Source organism: Balaenoptera ricei, chromosome 7 (assembly GCF_028023285.1).
Source record: "Balaenoptera ricei isolate mBalRic1 chromosome 7, mBalRic1.hap2, whole genome shotgun sequence".
Taxonomy (NCBI): domain Eukaryota; kingdom Metazoa; phylum Chordata; class Mammalia; order Artiodactyla; family Balaenopteridae; genus Balaenoptera; species Balaenoptera ricei.
The window spans coordinates 82,283,372-82,300,530 of NC_082645.1; the positions used below are offsets into that span (position 1 = coordinate 82,283,372).

Sequence of the window (17,159 nt, forward strand, 5' to 3'; positions counted from 1 at the left end):
AATCCCATCTATCCAGGGCTCCTATCCGAAAAGCAAATTAAACTTTATAAACTCACCACAATTTAACATTAATCTTCAGATGTGTTACTGACATCTATTCACCTCTTGTTTTCAATCTTGGGAGGAAAAAAATAAGAATTGAGTTACTTGTTAATAAGTTCTCTCTAAAAATTGGTTTATTTTCATATTTCAATCAGAGAAAATATTTAAATTCACCTTTATGAAAAAACAGAATTTTTATACTGTTTGCATAACCTACTAGTTGCTTTTTTACAATAAAAATTGGTAGGAAAAAAGGTATGGAAATTTACAACCCTGTGTATTCTATTAAGTAAGGGTAAGGAGCTAAACTATTTAAAGATTTCTCAGAATAAAAGAAAACTCGTATAAAATATTTTTTTAAGAAACAGTTTATAATTCGAAATTCCAACATTTCTTGATTTTTGCTTTTTAGTATGGCATAATTCCTCTGGAAAGTTAAAAATATAATATGGTCTTTTGTCAAAATAACAATTTCCTCTTTCTCCAATGACTTACTTACTAAGCTTTACCTGCATTAGCTTAATACTGAAGGCAAATAAATGGGCAACAACAATATAGAAAAAACTCATCAGTTTTAGATACACGAAAGCCCAATTTAGCTTCCGCAATGACTAGTTTATTGAACCGATAAACTACTTCTTAAAGAAGTTAAATGTATATTTACATGTCTTAAGATGAGCTCCTTTGGCACCTGAGTTGAGTACAATATACCAGAGGGAAGAATCTCTAAGAGAAAGTTGTCTATGGACTATATTTCATCTATCTATACATATATACATACACCTATACAAATACGTAAACACATGTGCACACACACACACGAGCAGAAATAACTTTTCCTTTAAGAAATGCTGAGGATGTAAAAGGAATTCATTTACCCAAATAAAGTGATCTGACGGTTATTAAAAACAGTTTTAAGTAATTTGGAGTCTTACCAAGTTTCAAGAAGTCAAAGGTTTTAGAGTAATATATAACTCAAACGGAAAAAACTCAAGGATTTCTTTTGACAAAACCTAATTTCTTTTGATACAGTAACATGGTCATGAAGTTACAGTTATCTTAACATGGTAACATAACAGAGTTTTTAATAGTCTCCAGGTGAAAAGTCATCAAAGATTACCCGAAAAGGAGTCAATCTTCCCCGCCCCCCGCCAATTAGAACCAAACATAGTCACCTGCCACCCATCAAATATTCTGCTGTCCCTGGACTATTACTTGCACTGGCCCCAGCAAAAGACCATTAAATGCCACTCTGCAGATCTCCTGCTAAGCCTCCTCACTCACTAGGAATTTTACACAAGAACTTTAGAAGAGCTTGATGTCATCCTGCTTTATGAGCATATCCACCTTGCTACTGCTGACTCTGGCACTGTGTTAATAGTCCTACTGGTGCCATGATATTTTTTATGCATACTTTTAGAACTCTGAATGATTGGCTTCTATTCTAACACTTAGAAGATACCTAAAATTCTGTAAGTTGCATAAGTCTGTCAGCACTTTCTTCTACATTCAATTAATAAATATGTTTGGTTGACTGAAAACAGAGCATACTCAGTTTTACCTAAGCATCTTCTACCCTAGAGATTCTGGAGGATGAAAATCCTCTACACCTCTGTACCCTGTATTCTCCATCTTTTACACCTTGTTAAATCTGACGTATGTTGAGAATGGGCAAAAGACATTTGAGTTAAAAATGATGCCATGCTGCTCTTTTCTCTGCTTCAACTTGTATAGAATATCCCTAATCCAGTTTCTAACCCCCTCTCTGCTCTGGTTAAAGGACCTGTCTCATATCGCAGACCATATGTAATGGAAATCTTATGCAGTTTCAAAATATCCATGATTGAAAAACATTTTCAAGTGTAAAATATCTCTTGAGCATCTATAAAATAGTGTATATTCTTATTTAAACTTGACACTGTTATCCTAAACAAAATTTTGTCAATAGAGGCATGGGATAGAACTTACCTTGGAGAATCTATTAAATTCAAATGTCTTCATTTTGTTCAGTTTACATCAACCATAATATAACCCAAGTTACTTTTCCTGATATGAAAAACATTTTAAAAAATCCATGTGAAGTTGAATTCTTTCATTAACATGTAAACTCACATGTACAATTTTATTTTTTATCACATATTTAAATATTTTCTTTGAGAGTTGATATCTCAGTACAGGAAATGAAATTATGCTAGAAACTAGTAATTTAGCATTAAAACACTTCCCTAAATTCTTCTATGCTAAAGTGCATTTACAATATAAACATGCCATATATGAAGCTATAAACATGCCATATATGAAGCTATAAACCACAATCTCACACTGAAGTGGATTTCAAATTCGACATTCAGTTCAAATGAGTCAAAGAGAAAAGTGCTAACAGAGCAAATCTGAAACAAGTTCATGGGGATTGGGCAATGAGTCATCAAAGCGGAACCTTTTGGACACCGTGCTGCTATCCTCCGGGATATTCTCTTTGTCTTCTCGGTCACTGCAGGTTCCATTACAAGAGGGTTTAGAAGTCTTGTCTTCAGAGGACTTTATTGTATGATCCTGACTTTGAGACGAACTGGAAGTTTCTTCAGGGTGAAACAAGTTTCCAAAGTCCCACTGCTGTAGCCAAGAATGAGAAAGGCAGATTTCGGCTGTTGGTCTTTTCCTTTGAATGAAAGCACCAAGGGAAAATTGAGAACCAAAAATCAGGTTGGAAATGTCTGCAGTTCAATATATTACAGACTTATTTTTTATTTATTATGAAAATAACACATACTCATAGTACAGAAGGGAATAATAATAGGAAAAGTGGAGTACCTAGAGTTAAGTTCTGACATGTGCTGAAAATTCAATTTATCATGGAGCTTACGGATGACACTATCTAGTCAAAAAACTGGGAACATATTTTAGGCTCACAAATAAAAATCAGTAAAATTATACAGACTCCTGGGTTTACAAACCCTTTGAAGGAAAATATATGTAATTTATAATCTCTATTATTATTTTGTGTCCTTAAAAAGCAGTTAACTGTTAAATCTTGAAAACCAAGGCTATTCTTCAATGGTGTTTATCCAACATCTTTAGTTTTTAAATTTTGTTTTTGCTTGTGAAAGCAATATGGTCAAATATCACAATATTTCAAAAGGAAGGAAAACACCTGTTTATACTCAACTCCAACCTTAACACACCCACAATTACTATCAGAACGTAGGTTTCCTTAGTCTTTGATTTTATTGTTCATTTTTTTCTGATAATAAAAATTAAGGAGCTCATTATAGAAATTTTAGAATCTAGATGAAAAAATATTTAGGAAAATAAAAACTGTTTATAACCAGAAACAAATAGTATTATTACTATTTCTAATACTAATACTAATTAGTATCTATATAACTAATACTATTAGTATTAGTAATACTAATAATCTATATAACTAATACTATTAGTATGAATATAGTATTATATAGTATATAATATATAGTATAGTATAGCATTAATATAGTATTATATAGTACTATAATATTAATACTATAGTAATAGCACTAATTACTAATTACTAAATAGTACTAATTACTAATTACTACTAAATAGTACTAAGTACTAATACTATAGTAATAGATACTAATACTAATTAGTATCTATATAACTAATACTATTAGTAGTAATATAGTATTAATACTATAGTAATAGTATTATTACTATTAATATTTCAAAATAGAGCCAGTGAGAGTTTGTTCAGACTTGCGTTAAGCCAATAAAATAATGAACAAACCTCTGAGGGTTTTTTTCTTAAACAGATAAGGAAACTGAGTCCTCCAGGAGAGTAAGTAATTGTCAGAGATAAAAGACCTGACAAGCGACACAAGCAGGATTCCAGCCCAAGGCACTATATCTCAGCTCCTGCATTATACAGCCAGGCCGTTCTAAAGTAAATAGGAGATTGGGATTGACATATATACACTAATATGCATAAAATGGATAACTAATAAGAACCTGCTGTATAAAAAAATAAATAAAATGAAATTCAAATAAATAAAGTAAATAGGGCTGATCCAGGTAAAGAAAAGGGAGGTAAGCTTTTTCTTTTCCTGCTTTGAAGTTGCCAACGAATGAGGTAAGAGTCTTAAGACATAGTTTCATGTCCCTTCTTTAGTAGGCGGTCAAAGAGCATCTGCTCCTTAAAAATTTGACAATCAGTAATTTGGACTTGTTATACAACTGTAGTTATTTAACTATAAATCATTCATAACAAAGTCTTATCTTAAGCAGCCATGTGTATTGTAAACCTTATACTTCTAATTATTTTAGGGAATTTCAGGGATTAGTAGTAGGTTGAGAGAGAAACAACCCAAATCTTCTCTTCAGTTCAAGACTTCCTGTTACATATTTTGTATTGTCTATGTTTGAACTTATGGATTGTTACTTAATGATCTCTCATACCACCTCTCTCCCCATTTTACCTGAAACTTGAGAGCATACATCTAATAATTTTATACTGTTTTAGAGTATATCTTTCTTAATAGTCATATATATTTCATTTTATAATAGTATTTAAACAAATTAATGTTATTACTTACTCTGGATTTTTTACTAAAAGGCTCTGGATGAAGTCTGTGGCCAGCTGTGAAACTGATGAAAAAGTTTCTTCTGAATAATCTACATTAACTTGGGAAATATTGAGGTATGTTTCTTGATTATCTTCTCCCACAAATGGGGATGTATGAGTTAACAACATATATGTTATTATACCAACGTTCCTGAAAAAACAAATAAGGGAGAAGATGGGAACTTAAAATGTGTGCTAATCTTAAAACATCTATATAAAGTCAAATTGATTCTCAACATATTCCTGTCCTCAAAACTTGTACAGTTAAACTACAGATTTTAAATTGCTTTTCAAAGTTCCTATAGTATACTACTAAAACTGAAATAATTATGTTATCTCAAAGTTTGCCTCACAGAAAAATAATATGAGGGAATGCACATGTGTGTCATATAATTATAAATATGATGTATTAAATATATATCATTATATCTACAGTCTGCCCTTCACACAGATATACCTGTTATCAAGTACACAAAGCTGCCCTGAGCAGCATTTCCCAAATGGTGTCCAATGACACAGTAATGGTCTGTGAGACATAAACAGGAGACCATGCAAACCGAGTCTGCAGGTTTGGTAAAGCACAATATTGGGCAGGCAGATTTTTTTTAAACTGCAAAATGCTTAGAACCGTAAATATGTTAATGACAATTCCTGTGTTCAGGAACCAGAAAAAGGCAATGGCACCTATTTCACCCGATTATTTAGCCACAGGACCCTTTTTTCTTGGCAAATCCATTACAGTCCCAAACATGGAACACAGGGAATAAGTCTAAACTCTTCTACTTGGCCTTACGGAGTCAGTCTTCCATTGTGGTCCCAACTAAAGTTCCAGTATCAATGCCAGTTCTACTCTATGACATTCTCTCTGTGTCAGCCACACACACTCACAATACCTGAGAAATATGCTCTCATAAAACTAAACTTTTGCATGGCTCTGACCTCATTTTTCTGCTGAGCAAAATACCTTCCCTAGTTCTCCTAGACCTAGACCAGATGTCTCCCATCTGGTGCTTGTCTGCTAATTCCTCCATGCTTATTAAATAGCATTTTATCTTTTTTATAGAACACGTAACACAGTACTGTGACTATTTTGTTCTTTTACCAGAAGGAGTCTTCCTCCAGGAAAGGGATTTTCCTATTTATTCCTGTACCTTTGGCTCACAGCCAGAGTGTTATTAAAAAGAATGAACAGGTAAATGTTTTCCTGTGGCATAATAATGATACTTGAATAACATCTTTTAAAGAAAGCTTTATTATTTACTTCTGGAACCAAAGAACCCTGGAATATATACTAACCAGCTTTTAATAAAGGCATTCAAGTTACGAACAAAATCTTACCACATGTCTGTTGCTGTGGTAATAGGATCATAGTTCAGGATTTCTGGAGCTGAAAGAAAAAAAATAAAAAATAAAATTCAAATTCAATACTGACAAATTTAAAAATGTGAAAATTACTTTATATTAAACTGGATTTAATTTTAAAGAACTACCAATATGATCAGTAGAAATTTAGCATAGTATTAATTATCCTGTGATTAGACATTTAAACATATCTAATGTTGAGAAAATTATAGAACCAGATGGTTCAAAAGCACCAGTTATATTCTTGAAGTAACCAGTAGCTATGTAGTATTTTTTTTTAACCATTGAGATTAATCTCAGAAAAAACAATTATGAAGAAGTAAAATGTTAGAAGCTAGAATCTTTTTACAGTTTTAGTTTTATCACTCTGTTAGGAATTAGTTTGAGTTATTTTATTAGACTGATTGAAGTTTTGCTTCTCAGGGTAAATAGAATCATATGCATTTACAATGACACTATGAGCAAATTAAGCTTCATGGAAGTGCTTTAGATTTTCAAGTAGATTAAATATCCCCTTAAACTACAGAAAACCTAGTTTCCTAAGCAATTAATTTTCCATTGTCTCCTCCCCCGCCAAAAAAATTTTCTAAAAGGTGCAACATAAATTCTCTATACTTTCTAAATATTACCATAAATTTCAAGTTAGTAGAGTCCAAACTAGGATCTATGATTGAATAATAACTTTTTTGTTTCACAGTATGGTTTCATAATTTTTCCAAAGAGAGACTGTTTCTTAAAGCCTAACAATTTTGTTAAAGCCTTTGAGTCACATATGTTGCCAGCCTCCATTGCACCACCTACCACCTTTTCACATACTTCTGTGAGCTGTTTTATCTACAATTACAATCATTTTTCTAGGACACTGTAGCCTCTATTAGCATTCAAAAGTTAGTAATTTGCTTTGCTTTTCATTTTGGGAAAGTCAGCTGCCTAGCTGAGTGGCACTTGTTCTGTTTACTTGTATCTTTTCAATGCCTGCATGGGACTATCAATATGAGCAACAACAAAAAAGTGTAAAAAACTTGTTACTATAAATTAAAATACTTTATGTATTGCTTCATATGAGTTAAAAAATCTTTCATCTGCATGACCTTATTTGTTGATTTAGTACAATATCCCTAGATTATCTAATTATAGGTTCTTTTTGACAGCCCTATCAAACAGGCTTCAAACGCAGTGACATTTGATTGTTTTCCTCTTTTTCCATTTTTTCCTGCTCCCTAACTTCCCTTTTACCTATTTTTCTCTATTATAAAGCTTTTACACACAAACATTAAACTTTTAACTTAGATGTCCAATGTCCTGTAAATTGTTGTGAATGTCTCAATTCACTACAGTTCATTTAAATGTGCCATAAGCAAATTTCAATGCACTAAAATATTTGAACCAAATATATCCTGGAATTATATGCCCTAAAATATAGTTCTATACAGATATCATTTAGTTAATAAATTTCAAAATGGTATAGAAAGTAAAAGGAAATTCTTACCCAAGTATTCTGGTGTTCCCATGATTTCCCGAAGTTCACATGCATTCCCTATTTTTCGAGACATTCCAAAATCTACAATTTTTATGTCCCCAAGAGGGTATATGCTGCTCAGTAATATATTCTGTGGCTAATAAAGCACAACAAAACAATGATAAGTAATACAAAACAATAAAAGAATACTAATCTCAGATCACAGGTAAATTAAGTGGAACTTATAGTTTAGCTATTAAACATTTTATTGAGTCATCCATCGAACATTTACTGAACTACTATTTAGGAAAAGCTATATATTCAATGATAAATAAAGTAAAAAATATACTTCAAGAGGCTTCTTGGTTTGAATAAAAAAGGTGGGTACATAGATAGATTAATTGATTATGAGATATAGAATACTCAGCAGTAAAGACTACTTAATTCTGCCCATTAGAAAGTCCAAGAAGGCTTTGCAGTAGAGATGATGCTTAAGCTGAACCTTAAAGGATAAATAGAAGAATGCCAGTTAGAAAAGTGTTCTGGGGAATAGCATGACAGAAGGCATGAAGGAATAAAAATGCATATATTTGCAGGAACATAATGGTTCAATACACTGTGATGGTTCTGGGTCTGACCATTCCCAGGTTTCTACCTGAGATAGAAAGAGGAGTGGTGGGGTATATGAAAGGGAGATTGTCCAGGAAGAGAAGAGTCCAATGTTCAAACAATAAGAGACAGTTTGATCCAGATTTTAAGGTCCTTGTATGGCTGCAGAGGAAGGATAAGGAGAAAGGATAGTAACATGAAAGGCTGAAGTGGGATCTCAGGGATTGGGAAGGGGCCTGAATGGTCTGGGGGTGGGGGGAAAGGAGAAGCCAAAAGACTGAAAGCCTCAAGGGAAAGATGAATGAGTATAATGGGAGTAAAGGAATGAGGACTAGTAGGTTACCTTCAAGATGGAGATCAAAATTAAGTATTTTAGAGATAGACAGTTTTATAAGATAGAAAGGTCCAGGATGTGGCAGTAAGAGTGGGATGGAGTGACATGATGGTAGGATTAGAACATATAGTAATGATGGTTTTTAAGAGCCCAGTGATTAATCTGAGCTGCTCACACATGCAGTCTTCCCTCTGCCAATACAGAATTAGTCCATGTAGCATATGTGCAGTCTAGACAAGCATGATCTGACTGTTGTTTCCTCTCAATACCAGCTTGCAATTAATTGTGCAAAGCAAGAGCAGAGAAGGAACAGAGACGTAGTGTTACTTAAAATCACATTACATTACCTTTAAATCAAGGTGTACAATGTTATTCTGATGTAGATAATAAACTCCTTCAAGTATTTGTTTAATGAGTCTGATAATGTCATTTTCAGAGACCATTTCAGCCAACTCAGGTAAACACAGATTGAAAATTTCTCCACCTGCAGCACTGAATAAAATTCGAATAATAGAAACTTGAAAAATCATTGACCTAAAAATGACAACTTTTAAATACTGTATACCTTTAAGTAAAAGACACGGCCATCGAAACTTTATTCTCTCTCTATACACACATTTAATGGGTGGGGTGGTCCTGGGTGGGGGGGAATCTTTAAGGAATAAAATAAATGACAAGAATATTTTGAATTCTGGGTGCTAGTACTTATTTATGAGCTCAGCTCTGCTCTATTTTACTCATTTATTCATTATATATAAATTTAGTTAGCAGCTATATATAGATATAGATATTTTGATCCTCATGACAATCAAGTGAGGTAGGTGGTTATCATTCCCATTTTACAGATAAAGAAATAAGTACAAAGAGGTTAAGCTACTTGTACAAGGTCATATAGTAAATGGGGGTTGGGGGGACAGAATCTGAATAATATGGATGAGAATCTGCATTCTTTACCAATATCCTGTACTGCAGCTTCACAAAGAATACTTGGGGCCAGAACCCAAATCTTAATTGTTTTTTTTAAGAACTGAAAATCTAAGAATGTTGACAAAAAAAGCATTATGAAAAATTCCTAGGTTTGGAATAAAATGATTTAAATTTAAATCCTAAACCTGCTATTTATCAGCAATATAATTTAGGGTCAATCACTTATTTGAGCTTCCGCATCTGTAAAATAGAGATATTACTGAACTCAACAGATTTTTTTTTGAGGACTAAATCTAAATAAATGAGATAAAATTTGTCAGTCAGAACATCATGCAAAAAAATCTAGATGGTTATTAATCAAATTTATAAGGTATGTTCGGGAATATCTCAAGTAAAGCCTATTCTATGTAATAAAATAGAAACTCATTTATTTCACAAAACACTATTTTCCTCCCTTTGGTTCACTGCTGTATCCACAGCATCAAGAACAGTGTCTGACATGTAGAAGGCACTCATTCTCTTAGGATGAGTTCTTTGCTAGGCCCTTTGTAAGATACATCTGGTAAGAAGTCAGACCAAATAATTGGAAAGTATAAGAAAACTGTATAAAATAATGACTTATATCCACTATTAAGATATGGAACATACCAAAAAAATATGGAAAATACCAGAAAGATCTGAATTCTTCCGTATCTGGCAGTATATGGCAGCATAAATTCATTCTTCAACACTTTATATGTACATACCAACATTTACATTACACTCACTAAAGTTAATTCAACAGACAGAACCCTCCATTAATTCTAAAATTCAAAATAGAATCTAAGAAAACATATGTAAAGCACTTCCCAGTGCCTAGACCTAAGAGGACAGCAGGTTGCTTATAGAAGTGCCTACTGAAATCAAGACTGTCTGGCTTCCACTCTTGACTCTGCCACTAACGAGCTACCTGAACTGGGACAAAATGTGTTTCTGTTTCTTCTATTGTAACATAATGATACATAACAAAAAATGATAGCTCCTACTTCAATGGCTTGCTGTAAGAATTATATTAGATAAACCATGTAAAGTACTGAGTACAACAAATGTTATAAGCATCAAAGCAGATCATCTGTAAGTATTTAATACAGTGTCTGACACATAGTAAATATGCAATAAATATTAGCTATTATTATAATGAGCCAACAAATATTAATTCCAAATCTAGCCAACATCCAGCCTTTCTGAATTTGGGGGCTTCTTGTTAAACTCTGATTATGAAGGCAATTTTAAAAGTCTTTGCTAAATTAAAATTCATTTTTAGAAATACTTATACATATAAAAACGTACATAACATATTCTTAAGTGAAAAAATGGGTTATAATAGAGTATACCTAGTAGATCACAATTTTGTTTCTAAAGGTATACATACATAGACAGAAAAAGAAGAATACTTTTAAAATACAGGAATATGCCATAAAAGTAACCACAGTTTACAAATGATTTCTATTTTCTATACCTTCTAAATTTAACACAATAAATAGGTGTTACTTTTATACCAGGAAAAGTATACTAAGGGTTTCTTGTTTGTTTATTTCAGTAACAAGATCCAACAAACACTATGATTATCAGTCAATCACACTGTCCCTACCTTTTAGTTTGGCAAGCTGACCAATGTCTTTTGTAGGAATGCCGTTTTTCCCACAAAAGAGGGAAAGCTCTTTACCATAGCTCTCCATAGGAGAAGTTAAGAGGAGGGGAAGAACAGATAACATAAGAAGCAGACTGCAGAAGTTAGTGGAAACTGGAAACTGGAAACTGGAAGCATAAATGGAAGCAGTGAGGAGTAGCAGACTAATAGACTCTTTGTTAAAACATGGCATCCAGAGTGGTGACTACAGAGAAGAAAAGATATCTCTGTAATCAGAGAAGCCACCTATATCATTATCATTGCCCTGGAAGGTAAATTCAGGTATTTCTACTCTTTCTCTCTTTGTTGAAGAGTTTGCCACCTGAAGGAACTCAACCAACAAATTTAGAAATTTGGAGTATTCACGTTCTTTTGCTTATGTATTTGTATATGTGTTGTGTACACTGTCACGTAAATCTATGTGCTATATACTACTTAAATCTACATTTGCCTTTTACGGCTTTCTAACGCACAGTTTAGATATTAGTAGGGAAGTAGAGAATTATCCTTTAGAAGAACTCCCATAACACAATAAAGTTAACATGTAAAAGATTAAAATCAGAATATTTTCCTATCCAAAATAATAAATTTCCCTGGGTACTAGAGAGCCAAGATTTTCAGTAAAACAAAGCAATATCTCCCTCATCCATAAACTACAAATCTATTCATATAGCTTTGGAAATCACAGTAAAGATTTTTAAATTAAGTATTTATTTTTAGTGATCAAAATGAAGTAGTTTTAAATTTTTTATATTGAGTATCTTTCAAAATTATATTCCAGTGCTAATGAGGGGAAACAAAACCCATGGAATTTCAGAATGGAAAGAAACCAGCCAGAGTATTTCCTGTCTCTAAATTAGAATATGTGAAGTAAATACCAATCTCCCTTTTTGGAGGATTATTTTAAAAATCAAATGAAAATATAGATAAAGTGCTTAGCATGGTACCTGCCATATAGTAAATGCCCAACATATATTATTGTTGAAATGTTTTGCTATGGTCCTCATCATTTTCTACTGGGTCCATAATATTTACTTAAAGATATTTAATAGGCAACATAAGCTGGTAATTTCTTGACAGAAAGAAATTATTATTTCTCTTCCATATAATTTCATAGAGTTGACTTGATAAACTTATATTTATCCTATCCAATTTCCCCTCGAACTTTGCTATATCTAGGACAAAGTTCTTGTCCCATGTTTTCTAAAGGTTATACATATTCTTTATAATCAATTTTAGTTAGCTCAGAACTCAGCATTAAAAACAAACAAACAAACAAAAACCAAACTCAATGTGCCCAATTAGATAACACTTTCTTTCCAGAAGTTTTAAAAAAAAAACCTTGTATATATTTTATTTAATTATCAAAAAATGCTTTTAAAACACTTGTTATAGAAAAGTTGTTGCCTCACGGAGAGTGGGGATGGGTTGACTCAACTATCCTCAAAAATTTCCCCGAATTTATAAAGAGATCTAATACTAACTCCAGAATAGTATTTATATGACTTTTCAAATAGTTAAAGAAAGGGCTAAAAAATAATTTAGACTTTATAAATGGTAATGAAATACTTTCCTGTGGACTAAGTATTAAGATAAAAATGAAAGATTTAGTAATTGTTAAAAACTGTTAAGTTGACTGCAAGAAGTTAAGTTTAATTCACAAAAGTAAACAAGTTAATTTGGTTCAAACAATTGGTTTAGGTTAAGTGAAGGCAAAACAAAACACAAACGCAAAAATAAAACAGAGCTATCAGAACCCATAGTTTAATAGTTCCAAAAGAAGGTTTAAGTTAGAGTCATATAATTAGCAAAGAGTACCTTTTTAAAGTAATTATGTACCATCCATATAAAGAGAAATTTGACAACATCTAATACAAGCACATAGGCATTTACTCCCTGACCTTGCAATCACATTTATAGGAATTTACACTAAAACTATACCTCCACAAATGATGGCCATCCAAAGAAGACTGAACAAGTGGTACACCATACAGTGGAGAACTATACAGGCATTTAAAAAATAGCAATAATAATAATAATATTAAGAAAGATGCCTATGAACTATGAATATGAAATGACTTCCAGGATATAATGTTATTTGAAAAAAAAAGCAAGGCACAAAAAGGCATATATAATATGCTATTTTTTCTGTAAGAAAGAAAGGGAAGTATACATATATACAAACTTGCCTATATTTGCAAGAAGAAACACATAAAGAATGAGTCAGAAACTAATAAATATGGTTACCTATAAGGTTGAGTGGGAAGAGAGTGGAAAGGATAGGAATGGCAATAAGACTTTGTAGTATACTTTTATAATAATTCAAATGAATAGCATCAATGGTTACCAAAACCACTAGATAAAAAGCTGTTAAAGAACAGAATATTCACAGTCTTAAAATATTACCACATAGGTTACTTATTAATTTTAAAGGGGAACATGTTCCTTACAGTGTGGAGGGCTGGCAGACTCCACTTTAGCCATGTTCTAATTAGAAAAACCAATAATGGAACAATCCGAATGTAACTGCCACCTCATGTGTTACAATAAGAAATACACATCATCATCCACAATGTCCCCATGCCAAAAATATTTAACCTAAATCTAGTCATGAGAAAACAATGACACGAATCCAGGATGTAGAATACTTCATGTGAAAACAGATACAGATTTCCCCCAAAAAAGACAATGTCAGGAAAAATAAAGTGACTAAAGAAGTTTAGCAATCAAATAATAATGTGTGAATCTTGACTGGCTCTTGTACTGGAATTTTAAAAAAACAGGTCCATAAGACATTTCAGGGATAATCCAAAAAATTTAAATATGAACTATATATTTGATGATAGTACCGGATTAATATTAACTTTCTTAGTTTTGATACTGGTATTGGTTATGTAGAAGAATGCCATTACTCTTCAGAATAAATACTCTGGCAAGTGAAGAAGAAATATCGTGATACCTACAACTTTCAAATAGTTTGGCAAATATGGCAAAAGGCCAACATTCGGTGAATCAAGCTAAAGAGTATAAGAGTGTTAATTGTACTAGTCTTTCAACATCTCTGTAGATTTAAAATTTTCTCAAATAAAAAAGTCAGGGAAGAAAAATGAGTATGCAGGTTAGTTTGACGAGAAGATCAAATTGGCAACAGTAATTAGAGTAAAGGATTCCACTGTTTTATTTTTACCACATAAAAAATTATGCCACCTACATAGCTAAACCTGCCCAACACATTTTTACCTTTGGCTGAGATTGTGTGATGTGACAACGCCACCTCAAAAATGATACGCATAGTAATAAATTTTAATAGGTCCTAGTTGCTTTGGTAAGAAATTAAATATATTTATCCACTCACATTTACTGATTGCTTGCTACATTTCAGCCACGACATACAGTTCAGCCCTTACAGAACTCAGTTTACTGGGTAGGGTATCTGAATTAATTTTCAGAGTATGAACAAGGTCCATCCATAAAATGTGTTAAAACTTTTTGATGTATTTTGTTGTTGCTATTCGGATGAGCACCCCCAAGAGAGAATTTCATGAAAGTGGTCAATGCTCCTATTGTATACTCACTCTCCAAACCTAGTATTCCATTAATTATTGTTTTTGAAAAATATTAGCTACTTTTCACATACTTCAAACATGAAGATGTCATGCAAGTAGATAACTTTTTAAAGGTCAGCTTAAGCATTTGACAAAAATAATCCAAAAATGTATGAAAATGAAATCCTGTTGATAGAATCCCGGTCTTCTCTGCAATTCTAATTTATTTTGAAGGTACTATAATATACCGTAATTGGTATGTTGCTGTTCTGGGAGATATACATAGTATTCATTTTTAAACAAACTATTTGTAGGTTTAGCATTTTGCAAAATAAGCATTTTCATTTACAAGTTCACTCTAGGCAATCATCTTTCCTGGTACAAAAATATTTAGATTTTAAATAAATATATAAGCAAAACTATTCATCCCTTAAAATAACTGAACCCTAAAATTTGACTAATGCACTTTTAAATTCAAAAAGGCAATAAAGCAGGTTAGCTACTAAAAAGAATTACTATGTTTATAATTTTTTTTTGCTAAAACACATCTCTAGTTTTTTTTATAAAAACTATTTTGTAATAAACTATCAGAATCTAAAGTACACTAAACATAAACTTAGCTGGTCTCTTCTAATTGTTGCAGATGTTCAGATACACATTTTACATAATTATAATAAATGTGTCAGACTGTCACATTTTAGAGTAACACATCAATAAAAACACTGTTTTAGAGTAACATGTCAACATATTGGTTAACAAGTCAGTTAGTTTAACCATATTCTATGCCGACTTGACAAATTATTGAAATCTAGGTGTTTTCAACTTTTCACTGACTTGTGGGACGAGATATATTTTTTTTCTTATTGCTATAATTCCTAACATAGTGTTTTGCACATCACACATACTAAACACGTGTTTTTTTTTTAACAAACTATGTGGTTTACCTTTCATTCATGCAAGTTTACCTTTTTATTCTCCTTGGGTCACTTCCTTGGATGTGCTTTTCAAATAACTGAATATACAAATTATTTCAATCCTATTTGCCCACCAGATTGTTTTGCAGAAAACCTCATCAATTTTCTGTGCCATTAGCAATGAAAGTATACTCATTTCACCATATTCTGCAAACATGGTATTGTCATTTGTTTATTGAATACTGTTTAATTAGTTTTTGAGTATGTGTGTGAGGCTGCACATTAAGTTTTGTGAAAACATATAAATATACACTATGTTCCTCTAATATTTTATCAACAGGAATCTTTACAAGTTCTTGTCTTACTTTTATCATTCTTGTTCTTGACATTTCAAGCAACCTTATCCAACAATTAAAATAGGTACTATAAATTTACTTCAGTTTTTAAAAATGTATACTTACTGTTCCAATATCAAAATGATTTCACTTGTATTTTCATAGACTTCATGAAGATTAATTACATGGGGACAGGACTTTGCCAATTCAAGTACTGCAATCTCATGTAGAATCTCTGCTCGACAATCCTGCCCTCTTCTTCTCTTTTTCAGAAATTTTGCAGCATATTCTTGACCAGTAGATTTTGATATACATTGTCTAACCACAGCAAATTTTCCTCTGGGGGCAAAAGTGAGGACAATCAATTTTAACTTTTCCATTGAGAACAATATTAGTATAACAAAGATACTGTTATATCTCCAACTTTGTCAATCCTTTCAAATATCCGTGTCATCAGGAATTTATCTTTGTTCTCTTAACCTAATCAACTACTGCATGTATTTTTATAAAATTTATAGTACTATCACATGAAAATATAAATGGCAAATGTAATAACAAGGTAGGACAATTATATTTGTTCTTTACTATTATATCATTAATATGATACATTACCATTGTAGGGGGAGATCTCATTTGCCTACCAACTCCATGCCATACTCTTGATATAAATTATTGTGTTTAAGTATCACAACAATCCTACATAATTAATATTATTCTGTTTGGCAGACTCCAGAGAATATACGTATCTTGGTCTATTTTCAAAGACCAAGAGTTTCACATTAACCCTCTATGAAAAATTTTAGCTTTCCTTCAAATGAAAAAAATTAAATGCAAAAATGGGTATTTGACTTATTTACTTTTATTGGTGTAATCATTTTGCCTTTCAACATCACTTTTAACAAGCTTTGAAGGTTTCTATCACAATTTGTCAATTGTTCTACCAGAGTATCTCTTAGTATTGCTCAGTACCATGAAGCTTGTAACAGATACCAAAGGTATATACATCTTACGGAGAGTATCCAAAGACACTTCATGATCAAGTAAGAACATTCATGGTTATCAGTAGCTACGTACAAACACACCATTAAGGTCATGTTTATCATTTTAGGAATAAACGCGTTTTAGCTCTTTCCAATAACAGTACTCAACATTTCAGCCAAAATTTTAAAAGACTGGCAAATGATGTATTCTAAGACTAGTCACCCAAAATTTAGTTTCTCAAAGACCTAAGCTACTTTGAGTCAGATTATTTTAAGAAACTAATAAAAGCTATTGACTGCCTACCCAGAAAAATGCACACATGCCCTTATATAGAAAGTTTTACATATAATTACAGAAGGTTTTCAGATTTCGAAGACCATCCATA

General features: G+C 32.1%; 1 protein-coding gene across 1 annotated transcript in view; it reads right to left on the reverse strand.

The window, feature by feature from the left end:
- Positions 1-263: 263 nt before the first annotated feature.
- The window catches only part of STK17B (serine/threonine kinase 17b), a 30,881-nt gene continuing 13,985 nt past the window's right edge, over positions 264-17,159 (reverse strand). Inside the window, exons 3-8 of the mRNA XM_059927313.1 lie at positions 15,920-16,132; positions 8,751-8,895; positions 7,491-7,617; positions 5,978-6,026; positions 4,611-4,790; positions 264-2,701 (exon numbers count right to left, since the gene is read on the reverse strand). Of these exons, the coding sequence (XP_059783296.1) occupies positions 2,419-2,701; positions 4,611-4,790; positions 5,978-6,026; positions 7,491-7,617; positions 8,751-8,895; positions 15,920-16,132 (997 nt within the window). The 3' untranslated portion in view covers positions 264-2,418. The remainder of the gene's footprint in view (positions 2,702-4,610; positions 4,791-5,977; positions 6,027-7,490; positions 7,618-8,750; positions 8,896-15,919; positions 16,133-17,159) is intronic.